This window comes from Chiloscyllium plagiosum, unplaced genomic scaffold (genome assembly GCF_037043375.1).
Source record: "Chiloscyllium plagiosum isolate Xiang-an unplaced genomic scaffold, Cpla_swu_hap1 HiC_scaffold_34, whole genome shotgun sequence".
Lineage (NCBI taxonomy): Eukaryota > Metazoa > Chordata > Chondrichthyes > Orectolobiformes > Hemiscylliidae > Chiloscyllium > Chiloscyllium plagiosum.
In genome coordinates, this window is record NW_028270172.1 from 18,622,938 (window position 1) to 18,636,174 (window position 13,237).

Here is a 13,237-nt window from a genome sequence, read left to right on the forward strand (position 1 = left end):
ACGAGACACTTGTACTGTGGGGAATAAAGTACATCCACAGGGTTTACCCTATCATACTTAATTATTGTGAAGAAGAAAATGTGACATTTTGTTGGTTTTCAACCTGCAGTCATCAGGACAATTCACAAGAAATACAAATTTAAAGGATAACAATGTTGGTTTCCCCTTACATTAGTATTTCTTGTGAATTGTCCTGATAAGGGTAAAAATGAACTTTCAATAAAATGTGTCATCTTTCAGCCATAGTGAAATATAATGCCAAACGTACTTACTTTGCCACATCCCGGTGGGCCCCACAATATGATGGACGGAATCTCATGTGATTCCAACAGAGTCCGCAGCAGAGTATTTTCACCCAAAACCTTATTCTGCCCAATAAGTTCGGCCAGGACAGTGGGCCTCATGATCTCCGCCAGGGGTTTCGCCTCCAGCTGCTGCAGCAGCGACACAGTCGCCCCTTGGGGACTGGGGGTCGAGGCGGCCGGTCGCTGTAAGAACTCAGAGAGCGAGGCGGCGGTTGCTGGGGTCTGCCTGGGCAGCGAGGCGCTGCACCTGCTCTTGCCATCGTTAACGGTCGAGCTCGCTGCTGCCTCGCGCTCGCTCTGCCCGGGCAGCGTTCCATCGCCGCGCGCTAGGCCCGGCGGGGTTCTGGCTGCAGCCTCGCGCCCGCTCTGCAGGAAAGACGTTTCATCGCCGAACGTTGCTCCTGGGGACAGGCGCGGCCTCTTGCTGCCCGGTTCCCCATCACTCTCGCCGTCGCCTTTCCTCACACCCAGACAGTGGTCCAGATGAGCATTGATCCTGAAACTCTGCATCTGCTGCGAGCAGACAGGGCATTGCACTATTGACGTCCTATCCCCCTGCATCTGCGCCATTTCTCCGCCCTAAACATTGATCCGAATGCATACTTCCTTCCTATTCCTCCACCCCTTTTGTTTTCACTATGGAAGGACTTACATCCTGAGTTTATGGATATGCTTCTTTCATCCCTCCCCTCTATGCGCTCCTTGATTTTTATTGCTCCTAATATTAACTTTGGACATAGCAAAGTCATAAGGAACTCGAAACATTAACTCACCTTCCCCCCCTCCCCCGCAGTTGCTGCTCAACCTGCTGAGTTTCTCCTGCATTTTCTGTGTTTGTTTCAGATTTCAGGTACTCACAGTATTTTGCTTTTAATGCCTAGAGATGAGTTGATCTGACCTCACTACATTCTACAGTTACGACCAAGACATTTGAGATGTACGTCGCATTGCTTGATCAGAGCCTGTTGTGAATATTTTCTAATCAACCTGTTTAGAGACGTTGTAACACAGCTATGGAAAAGGTGGGATTTTAACCCAGGCCTTCCAACTCACTGGGAGGGACATAACTGCACGTTGTAAGAATATTCAGTGCTGGGGACGTTTGCAGACAGATTATCCGTCAATAAGTACATGGCAAATTCTTTGATAAAACTGAGCAATTGGAAAATCAGAAATGGACTTTGAGATTCAAGTTCCATAAGAAATAGGAAAAGGAGTAAGCCATTCAGCTACTTGAGCTTGCACCGCCATTTAGTAGAATCATGGCTGATCCAGTATTTTTCTTGTCCACTCTTCTACATTTTCCCTGAAACTGTTGATTCCTGTACTGATAAGAATATAATCTATCATAGTCATAAATATGCACAAAGACTCTAGCCTGTATGGCTGTCGATGGAAAGGAGTTCCAAAGATGCTCAAGCCTCTGAGAGAAGAAATTCCTCATCTCAAATTTATGTCCCTTTATTCTGAGACTATGGCCTCTGATTCTAGACTCTCCCAAAAGAGGAAACATCCTGTCAGCATTTACCCTGTCGAGCCCTTAAGAATCCCATATGTTTCAATAAGATCACCTCTCATTCTTATAAACTCCATTGAGAAAAGTCTCAAACTGTTTAGTCTTTGCTCAATGCTTCCATACCAGGAACTATCCTAGTGACTTATGAACTGCTCCCAATGAAACAGTATCTTTCCTTTAAATAAGGGGACCAAAACTGTTCACAGTACTCCAGACGTGGTCTCACCAGCACCTTGTATATCTGCAATAAGATTTGCCTACTCTAAGGCTCCAACCCCCTTGAAATAAGGGCCAATTTTATATTAGTCTTCCTGATAATCTGCTGCATCTGTATGTTAACTTACTGTGTTTCATGCACAAGTAACCCCATGTCCCTTTGTGTTACAGCTTCTTGCCGTTTTTCTTCATTTGACTAATACCCAGTTCATTTGCTCTCTGTCCCAAAATGAACAACTTCACATTTTGCTACATTATACTCCATTTGCCTTCTTTTTGGCCACTTACTTAACCTATCAATATCTGTCTGCAAACTATTCATTTTCCTCTCGCAATCTGCCTTTCCACCTATTTTTGTCTGCAAATTTGGCTATAGTGCATTCACCATGATACCATAAGATGTTGGAGCAGGGTTAGGCCATTCAGCCCACCAACTCGGCTCTGCCATTCAATCTTGGCTGATAGGTTTCTCAACCCCACTTTTCCTGCCTCCTTCCTGTAATCCTTGATCCCATTACTAATCAAGAACCCATCTATCTCAGTCTTAAATACACTCAATGACTTGGCACTCACAGCCCGCTGCAACAATGAGTTCAACAGAGTTACCATCTCTGGCTGAAGAAATTCCTCCACATCTTGGTTCTAAAGGGTCATCTCTTCACTCTGAGGCTGTATCCATGGGTCCTAGTCTCTCCTAATCTTCTCCATACCCTTGTATCCAGGCCTCTCAGTATCCTGTAATTTTCAATCAGATCACCCTCATCTTTCTAAATTCCATCAAGTACAGACCAAGATTCCTTATAACAGGTCCTTCATCCCCAGGATCATTCTTGTAAACCTCTTCTGAACTTTAGAAGAATGAGGGGAAATCAAATTGAGGTATTCAAGATGATAAAATAGAAATGCAGCGGATGCTTCCTCTTGTGGGGCATTCTAGGACAAGAGGTCTTAGGGTACTGGGTAGCGAATTTAAAACAGAGTTGAGGAGAATCTACTTCCACCAAAGGGTTGCGAATCTGTAGAGTTTGCTCCCCCAAAGTGCAGTGGATGTAAATTTAGGGAGGAGTTAGACAGATTTTTAATTGGTAATGGGTTGAAGGGTTATGGGGAGAAGGCAGGAAAATGGGGGCGAGGAGCATATCAGCCATGATTGAATTGTGGAGCAGACTCGATGGGATGAATGGCCTAATATTGGTCCTACATCTTATGAACGTATGACCCAAGTTTCTCACTCTTGAACTGCCTATTAAATTCTATAATGCTATGATCAGGGCTTCCTAGAGGCTGCTTTACTCTGAGAACATTTATGAAATCTGTCTCATTACCAAATCCAAGATGGCATGCTCCCTGGTTGATTTCATGACATATTTCTCTAGGACATTATCCTTAATGTACTCTCTGAATTTGTTGTCATAGTCACCCTTTCCAATTGATTAGCCCCATCAACAGGAAGATTAAAGTTATCCATAATTGTTAAATGGAGAAATGGCAGATGGATTTTAATCTGGACAAGTGTGAGATGATGCATTTTGGGAAGTCAAATGCACAAAAGTGTATAGTAAATGGCAGGACCCTTAGGAGTATTGATGTACAGAGGAATTTTGGGGTGCAAGTTCATAGCTCCTTGAAAGTGGCAAAAGAGAACAAAGAAAATTACAGCACAGGAACAGGATATTTGGCCCTCCAAGCCTGTGCCTATCCACATCCTCTATCTAAACCTACCGCCTATTTCCTAAAGATCTGTATTCCTTTGCTCGCTGCCCATTTATGTATCTGTCTAGTTACTAAATGATGCTATCGTGCCCACCTCTACTACCTCTAATGAGTGGGGGATGGGGCTGGGGTAAGGTAGATGGGAATGTGATACCTATTTATCTCTCAGCGCTCTTGGACCACTCCCTCAATCCTGAAGAAGAGCTTATGTTTGAAACGTCGACTCTTCTGCTCCTCAAATGCTGCCTGACTAGCTATGCTTTTCCAGCACTACACTCTTCAAGCCTGTAGGATGAAAACAGTTTGGGTTAGCAAATCCTTTTAAGCTTGACTGTACAAATGGAGTGCATTGATAGCAAGAGGCCCTCCTGTATATCAGGGCAGTTATCAAGAAGACTTTATACGACAGTGTACAGGATACCCGAGACAAATTACTATCTCTCATTGACCTGACAAAGGCAATTGGGTCTTTTGAAATGAGTAAAAACCCTGGAAATAACTAATGACCAGCTGAGTTATATTCGAGTCTGTGGGCTAGATTGATCCAAACCTGTTGGGATTGTACCAGCGTATTCTTCTGGCTAGCAGCCTGTTAGAATCCATGAGGAAATGCATCATCACAATCTGGGAGAATGTGGAGAGTCAGATCATAGTTGCGTGCTTATTTCGCTACTTAAAGTAGTGCAACAAAATTCATCATCCATCTCAATCTGGACTGTACTGTACCTGAGAGGAAGATTGTACTATATTATTTAGGGATATGATTGCCTAGGCGTGGGATAGGATACAGGGGTGGACTTCTGATCTTAGACCAGGAAATGGCCTTTGATAGGATAATGACACCGACATGATGGATATGCTCTCCAAATTGGGATTTAAGATATTTTCTAATCAACCTGGTCAGAATGTTTCTCTACTACTCTAGAGGAGGTGGGATTTGAACCCAGGCTTCCCAGGGACACTGCCACTGTAGCACAGGGCCTCCCAAGCTTGGAGTTTGAGGAGTGATTTTGCAATTGCATTAAATCAGCCATGATCGAATGGTGAAGCAGACCAAGTGGACCGAATGGTCTAATTCTATTCCAGAGGCATCAGGGGTTCCTGTGGTGTTGTGGGACTGTCCCCACCTCTGGACCAGAACTTTTGGGTTCAAGTCCCATCGACCTCAGACATCTGTCATAACATGTCTGTGCAGGTTGATTTAATAAGATCTCATTCAGATGAGCCCATGCATGCATCGTAGCTGAAAGAAGCAAATATTTACAGAAACTGACCATATGGGAGCAAAATGTTCTATGGTGGGCAAAAGCTTACTCTTCAAGTGCTATTCTTGCCGTTGGCTGAATTTGGTACAGTTCTAATCCATACCTATTCCAAGGAAGTCACTATAGCTATCTTCCACTTAATCTGGTGATCAAACATGGAGCATGTAACAAGGTCAGCCGGGTGGTCCTTGTAAAATATGAGTCCCCTGAACTGGAGTTGTTAATCTGGTCCAATCAGGGAGTACTGGCTGGCTAAAAAAAAACAGGGATGTCATAAGCACTACCACTGTTAAGAGGCAGTGTAGGGGATACAAAAGAAAAATAAAGAAAAAAAAAAGAAATGTCAGAAAGAAAACAGCAGTGTCAGACATTCTGTTTCCTCTGAGAGCTGGCTCTGAGGGAGCTAGATCAGTGTTAAAGACTCTTCACATGTAAATAAAGAGTGACTTGCTAACAGGATACCCAGCCTCTGTGGAGACATTTCAGTGGCATCGAGAGAAAAGCATGTTCCTGAAGAAATTCACCCGCAACAGTTGAGTTTGAGTTGGGGTAAATATTTCTGGTATCATGCAGCTATGTGGGAAGCTTGATTTATTTGATCTTGCTGTCTAAGACTGGGCCCAGTGTGTAGAAAGAATGCATTATTTTTTCCAGGCAAATAACATTGGCACGGATGAAAAGCAACAAATAATTCTCCTTACAGCTCATGGACCCACAGCTTTTTTGGTAATTAGGAGCCTAACATTCCCTGAGGCAACAGATACTAAAATCGCTCAAGAGTTGATGGATTTAGTTAAGGAATATTATGACCCCAAGTCTCCTTTAATTCTGAGATGCTATCATTTTTATGTGGCAATTCGAGAACCAGGTGAATCCATATCGGGATTTTTGACTAGGTTAAAACGACTGGCAGAGATGTGTGATTTTGGTTTAACACTTAATGAGATGCTGAGGCACTATTTGGTATTTTAAACATAATGTAAAGGTGCAATGTTCCTGATGCAATTCAATCCGTCAAACTACTCAACATTAGGCAAATTTAAATGTGGTTAAAATACAACAAAAGAGAGAATAAAGAAAAGAATTGGCTTAACTGTAACTCTGTTGAAACACTTAACTAAATAATTGATACTGTAACTATTGCCAATTAACTGTTCCAATATCGCAACATCCCATAAACATACCGTTAGAAAAGGCAAATTCAGAATTTCGATTATCTCACATGCAACTCCAGCCACTCTGGAGGAAAAGCATCCAGAGAAAAGTCAGAGAGAGAGTGTAGCAGCCAGCAGAGATTCACTGCCTTCCAACCCTGCTGAGACCCCAGCAACAACTGCTGAAAAAAGTAAAAAATCTGGCTCTGTGAGATCTTGACCCCACCAATTCATGCTGCTTTTATTGTTCCAAATTTAAAAAAATTGTTTATTTTCTCATAGGCTGTTCAGCACATGTCCCCCAATCTCTCTCTAAAAGAAACCAAGACAAAACACATCTCTTAAAGCCACGGTATTGTCACAAAAACAAGTTTGTAAAAGTGGCAGCTGGAAAGATATCAGATGGAGATTCTAATGAATGATGTTACACCATGCAATAGGTTGGCATTGTCCAGTTTAAAAGATGATAAATAGTTTGTGACTTTTAGAATGATGACTGCTGCAGGAGAACATCAGGTGAATGTAAAGTGTCACATAGATGCCTATGTTTAATGCAAATTGTGAGCTTGATAGACCTGTGCAAAGTGGCTAAGATGATAATGCAAAAGTCAATGGTGGGGTCAAGATCTCACAAAGCCAGATTTTTTACTTTTTTCAGCAGTTGTTGCTGGGGTCTCAGCAGGGTTGGAAGGCAGTGAATCTCTGCTGGCTGCTAAGATGATAATGCCTTTGAAGGCAAAATTGAGACTGTGTAATCAAATGGTATTCATCCCAAGAGGACAAATTATGCTCAGAGTCCAATGTAATGTAAAGAATGATGATTTGGAGTTCCAAATATAAACAGTAGCAAAATCCATACATGGCTGAAGCAAATTTAAAACTTGAACTGGTAACTCTAGAGCTAGAGGAGCAACGGAGCATTTCACAGGTCAATATTCTATTGACTGAAGTGTGAATTCTAGAAGATTACAAAGATGTTCTTACAGGTCTTGAATGTGTTCCCAATGAATATCATCTTGAAATAGATGAGAGTATGAGACCAAGTCAGCAATTACCGAGGAGAGTTCCAACTGCCCTCTCATCCAACCTAGAAAATAAAACAGAAGAACTGGAAAAGAAGCAAAACTAATATAGGAAGTGACAACTCTTAGAGACTGCATTAGTAACACGGTGACAGTGAAAACACCCGTAAAACTCAACATATGCATAGATCCAATAGATCTTAATAAAGTTTTGAAGAAACCTCACAACTTTATGCCAACCTTGGAAGAAATTTTGCCTCAATTTGCCAAGGTATGATACTCTGTCTTGATATGAAGGATGGTTACTGGCAAGCAAATATGGACAAAAACAGCAGTTTTCTGATTGCATTCTGGGTATCATTTGGGAGATACAGATGGCTGCTTGTAGCTTTTCACATTTCCCCTTGCCAGAAGAACATGGTTCAGACAGTCATAGAATCATACAACACAGGTCCTTCAGCCCAACTTATCCATGCTGACCAGGCTTCCTAAACTAAACTAATCCCATTTGCCTGAATTTGGCCCATATCCCTCTAAACTTTTCCTAGCAGTGTATCTGTCCAAATGTCATTTAAACATTTTAATTGTACCTAACTCTAATTCATCTGGCAGCTTGTTCCATATATGCAGCAACCTCTGTGCAAAAAGGTTGTCCTTCAAGTCCATTTTAAATCTTTCCCCTTTCATTTTAAACCTATGCCCTCTAGTGTTGGATTCCCCTACCCTGGGGAAAAGACTTGGCTATTCACTTATCTATGACCCTCATGATTTCATAAACCTCCATAAGGATACCTCCCATCCTACATGCCAGGAAAAAAAATCTTCCAGTCATGGCAACATCCCTGGAAACTTTTTCTGAACCCTTTCTAGTTTAAAAACAACCTTTCAATAGAGCAATCAGAATACTATGTCGTACTCCAAATGTGACCTTACCTATGTCTTGTACAGCTGCCACATGACATCACACTCGGTGCTCTGACCGATGAAGACAAAGATGCCAAATGCTTTCTTCACCACCCTGTCTAACAGTGATGCCACTTTCAAGGAACTACATACCCCTCAGTCTCTCTTTTTTTTTTAATTTCAAAAATATACTTTATTCATAAAATAATTTGATGGTCTGTACAGTTGGTCATGCCATACATATGTAAACATGTACATACAGAGATCAGAATTTATCATTTTTATACAGGTCCGTACATTTTGAGGCGTCAGCAGAGCCCAAATGACTGCATGGGCCCCCTGTTCTTCGTTAGGCAGGCAGGCTTTACACAGTGGTCTTTCCCCACCGCGCCTTGGCGGCAGCTGCCCCAAGCTTCAGCGCGTCCCTCAACATGGAATGTGCCAGTCTGCAACACTCAGTCGGGGTCAACTCCTTCAGCTGGAAGATCAGCAGGTTTCGGACCACCCAGAGAGCGTCCTTCACCGAGTTGATGATCCTCCAGGCACAGTTGATGTTCGCCTCGGTGTGTGTCCCGGGGAACAGACCGCAGAGCACGGAGTCCCGCATCACGGCGCTGCTCGGGACGAACCTCGACAAACACCACTGCATTCCTCTCCAGACTTCCTCTGCATAGGCACATTCCAGAAGGAGGTGTGTGACAGTCTCGTCCCCCCCGCAGCCGCTTCGAGGCCAGCGTGCGGTGCGGCTGAGAGTCCGGGCGTGATTAAAGGATCTCACAGGCAGAGCCCTTCTCACCACCAGCCAAGCCATGTCTTGGTGCTTGTTGGAAAGTTCTGGCGATGAGGCATTCTGCCAAATGGCTTTAACAGTCTGCTCAGGGAACCGCTCGATAGGATCCGCCCTCTCCTTTTCCCGAAGGGTCTCAAGGACACTACGTGCTGACCACTTCCTAATGGACTTGTGGTCAAAGGTGTTTTTCTTCATAAATTTCTCCACGAAGGACACGTGATACGGAACGGTCCAACTACTCGGAGCGTTCCGCGGCAGCAAGGCCAGGCCCATCCTTCGCAACACCGGGGACAGGTAGAACCTCAGTACGTAGTGACACTTGGTGTTTGCGTACCGGGGATCCACGCACAGCTTGATGCAGCCACACACAAAGGTGGCCATCAGGGTGAGGGTGGCATTGGGTGTATTTTTTCCCCCGTTGCCCAGATCTTTATACAGTGAGTCCCTTCGGACCCGGTCCATCTTTGACCTCCATATAAACTGGAAGATGGCCCGGGTGACTGCAGCGGCACAGGTTCTGGGAATAGGCCAGACCTGTGCCACGTATAATAGCAATGACAGTGCCTCACACCTGATGACCAGGTTTTTTCCTGCGATGGAGAGCGACCGTAGCTTCCATCTGCACAGTTTCTGCCTCACTTCGCTGATACACTCCTCCCAAGACTTGGCGCACACCCCAGCCCCTCCAAACCAAATACCCAGCACCTTCAGGTGGTCGGTCCTGACGGTGAAGGGGATCGAGGATTGGTCGGCCCAGTTCCCGAAGAGCATGGCCTCGCTCTTGCCTCGGTTTACCTTGACCCCCGAGGCCCGTTCGAACTGGTCACAAATGCACATGAGTCTGCGCACGGACAGCGGATCCGAGCAGAAAACGGCGACGTCATCCATGTACAGGGAGGCCTTAACCTGCAGGCCCCCGCTGCCAGGAATAGTCACCCCTCTCAGGCTCGCATCCTTCCTGATGGACTCGGCAAATGGCTCTATGCAGCACACAAACAAGGCATACCCCTCAGTCTCTCTGTTCAACAACACTCCCCTAGGCCCTACCATTAATTATGTAAGTCCTGCTCTGGTATGTCTTACCAAAATGCAACACCTCACATTTATCTGCATTAAACTCCATCTGCCATTCCTCAGCCCACTGGCCCAGTTGATCAGGATCCACTTGTACTCTTAGATAACCTTCTTCACTGTCCACTATACCACCAATGTTAGTGTCATTTGCAAACTCATCAAACTCAAATATATGCCTCCTATATTCTCATCCAAATTGTTTATGTTAATGATGAACAACAGTGGATCCAGCACAGATCCTTGCAGCACACTACTGGTCACAGACTCCAATCTGAACAACACAACATGATCTTCCTGGAGTGGAAGCTATTTGGGTGACCTGCTAGTCTTTGCATGTTAAGATATGCTGGAAGAAGCTAAGGCAGACCATGCTCACAGTCAAGTGCAACTGTTGGAGACAGATGAGTCTGAAACTGAACAAAAAAAGTACAATTGAAAAAGTCATGTACATAGGTTATATACTAATGGGAAAAAAAGACTTTGCCTGCATCCTGACGTGATGAAATCTGAGCAGACATGCAGCAACAAAAAGATGCCAAAGTAGTGCACCAATTTGTTGGATCCATGACCTGGCTGGCAAAGTTCTTGCCTCATTTGTCAAAGAGCATGAACCACTATGCAAGCTCACTGCTAAGGATGTAGTGGTTTTGGAGCACGGTATAAGAAGCAGTTTTCAATATAATCAAACAGTTAGTGATAAGTTCAGTGCTGAGATACTCTGATATAAATGATGAAGTCACCTTGCAGTGTGATGCCAGTGAGACAATATGCGGAGCAACCCTTAGGTAACAAGGACAACCAGTTGTATTTGCATCCACAGTGTTAACTTGAACTGAATGGTGCCATGTTCAGGCTGAGAAAGAAGGCCTAATTATTGTCTTTGCTTGTGAACAGTTTAACAAATACTGCTTGGGGAGAGACATAACTACAAGGTAGACAAGTAGCTTGTCTGTCTTGAATCTACAGTATTTCTTTGTCTCGAATCCAACCACAAGGCATTTCAAAGCATCTTCGTCGAACCATTTCTGCGTGCTTCATACTGTCATCAAAGAATGTTGCTCTGTTATTAGAGATTTCATCTGAACGTGATCTACAAGGAAAGGAAACAGATGTACATTTTGTCATGCTGAAAGTTGAGGCTGCTGAGATGGAGTGTCAAATCTTCCCAATTCAATAAAAAACAACAGCTTGACAGGTTCTGCTAGTTATTAACTCAACAGTCTAATTGAATCTGAAAGACAAGCCCTTGCTCAAATCAAGCAAACTATGTAATAAGATGCAACTCTTCAATTGCTGCAGCAAGTAGTGATGAAAAAGGTCCTAGAAACATCAAAGACATGTCGTTATAGAAGAGTATTGGGCATAGAGAAATGAAGTGGCAATTCAGGATAGCATTTCTTCCACAAAAGAAATTGTCATCATTAAGGAAATTAGTTAAGAAATGCTAAAGTGCATTTATGCAAACAGTTAAAGAATTGAGTCTAGTCTTTGGAAGGTAAGACTAGTGCTTCACTGGCCAAATATGAACAACAAGATTAAAGGCCACATCAGCGAGTGCAGTGCTTGTAGTGATCACCAAGTCAAGAAACTAAAGGGCCGTTTATAATGCGTGGTATTCCAGATAGCGAGGGATGAAGCTTGGAGTAGATATCTTTACTCTTGCAGGAGTTGACTATCTTGACACTGACAGCTTCATTCTGATTAATATGTGTTAGGCTAGCTGCTGTCAATGACTTACCAATGAGATTGCAGAATGCCTGAAAGCACATTTCAGTCATTATGCATTCCTAACATTGTGATAAGTGGCAATGGCCCTCAATTCACAAGTGAAGAATTCTGGCACTTCATAAATGATTATCTCCATACCATTCCCAGTCAAATGGGGGAACAAAAACTGATTGGCATTGGAAATCATCAAAAGGATCCTAAAGGAATCAATCAAATCCAGCACAGACTTGAACACGGCAAAATAAAATGGACAATTACACCTACTGAAGGCATAAAATGTATTCCATTACACCACAATTAAACTATACCTCCAATAGTGAAAAAGGAGCAAGTGACAAAATCAATCTAAAAGCTCAGAAAGCCAAATTTTTGTTTAATATTTCTGGCAATGACTTGGCAGTTTTGAGTTTTGGCAAGACAGTCAGAATGAAAATGTTCAACATTCTCAATAAGAGTCAGCTCTTGTCGCTATTTAGGACCTGTGAAGGGCAGTTCTCATCTTGATTATCTTTGGTGAACATAAATAGCCAGCCATGCTGCTGCATCCACAGACATATATGTACAACTAGAGACATGTTCCTTCACTGCAGACAGCTCATCAGGAAGATATGATCTCACCATTTGATACATCATGATCATCTGTCTCAGAGTTTCACATGTTGCCCAACAAGGACAATGGATCAGCACAACAGTTACCACATTGTAGGAAGTCACCCTAGGAAGAAACAGGTACCAGATGGGCAGCAAATGATAACATACATACATATCATTAGAGAACCTGCACAATTTAAAGATTATGTATGCAATGCACGTGAGAAATTGACAAAAGTAGGACTGATAGAAATAATTTCCCTCCCCTCCCCTATCAGCATTCCGTAAAGACCACTCCCTCCGTGACTCCCTCGTCAGATCCACACCCCCCACCAACCCAACCTCCACTCCCGGCACCTTCCCCTGCAACCGCAGGAGGTGCAAGACTTGCACCCACACCTCCCCCCTCACCTCCCTCCAAGGCCCCAAAGGAAACTTCCATATCCGCCACAGATTCACCTGCACCTCCACACATATCATCTATTGCACCCGATGTGGCCTCCTCTATATTGGGGAGACAGGCCGGCTACTTGCGGAGCGTTTCAGAGATCACCTCTGGGACACCCGGACCAACCAACCCAATCACCCTGTAGCTCAACATTTCAATTCCCCCTCCCACTCCACCAAGGATATGCAGGTCTTTGGACTCCTCCATCGTCAGACCACAACAAAACGACGGTTGGAGGAAGAACGCCTAATCTTCCGGCTAGGAACCCTCCAACCACAAGGGATGAACTCGGATTTCACCAGTTTCCTCATTTCCCCTCCCCCCACCCTGTCTCAGTCAAATCCATCAAATTCAGCACCGCCTTCCTAACCTGCAATCTTCTTCCCGACCTCTCCGCCCCCACCCCAGTCTGACCTATCACCCTCACCTTGACCTCTTTCCACCTATCACATTTCCGACGCCCCTCCCCCAAGTCCCTCCTCCCTACCTTTTATCTTAGCCTGCTGGACAAA

The 13,237-nt window shown here is 43.9% G+C and overlaps 2 protein-coding genes across 3 annotated transcripts in view; one reads left to right on the forward strand and one right to left on the reverse strand.

Annotated features, from left to right (window-relative positions):
* wrnip1 (WRN helicase interacting protein 1) overlaps positions 1 to 1,035 on the reverse strand; it is a 66,093-nt gene extending 65,058 nt beyond the window's left edge. Inside the window, exon 1 of one of the 2 annotated variants that reach the window (XM_087978537.1) lies at positions 273 to 1,035. In XM_087978537.1, the coding sequence (XP_087834663.1) occupies positions 273 to 875 (603 nt within the window). In that variant the 5' untranslated portion in view covers positions 876 to 1,035. The remainder of the gene's footprint in view (positions 1 to 272) is intronic. The other variant, XM_043719399.2, reaches the window with a different exon arrangement.
* The window catches only part of LOC122564466 (uncharacterized), a 188,334-nt gene that overhangs the window by 13,895 nt on the left and 161,202 nt on the right, over positions 1 to 13,237 (forward strand). The gene's annotated exons all lie outside the window — the stretch shown is intronic.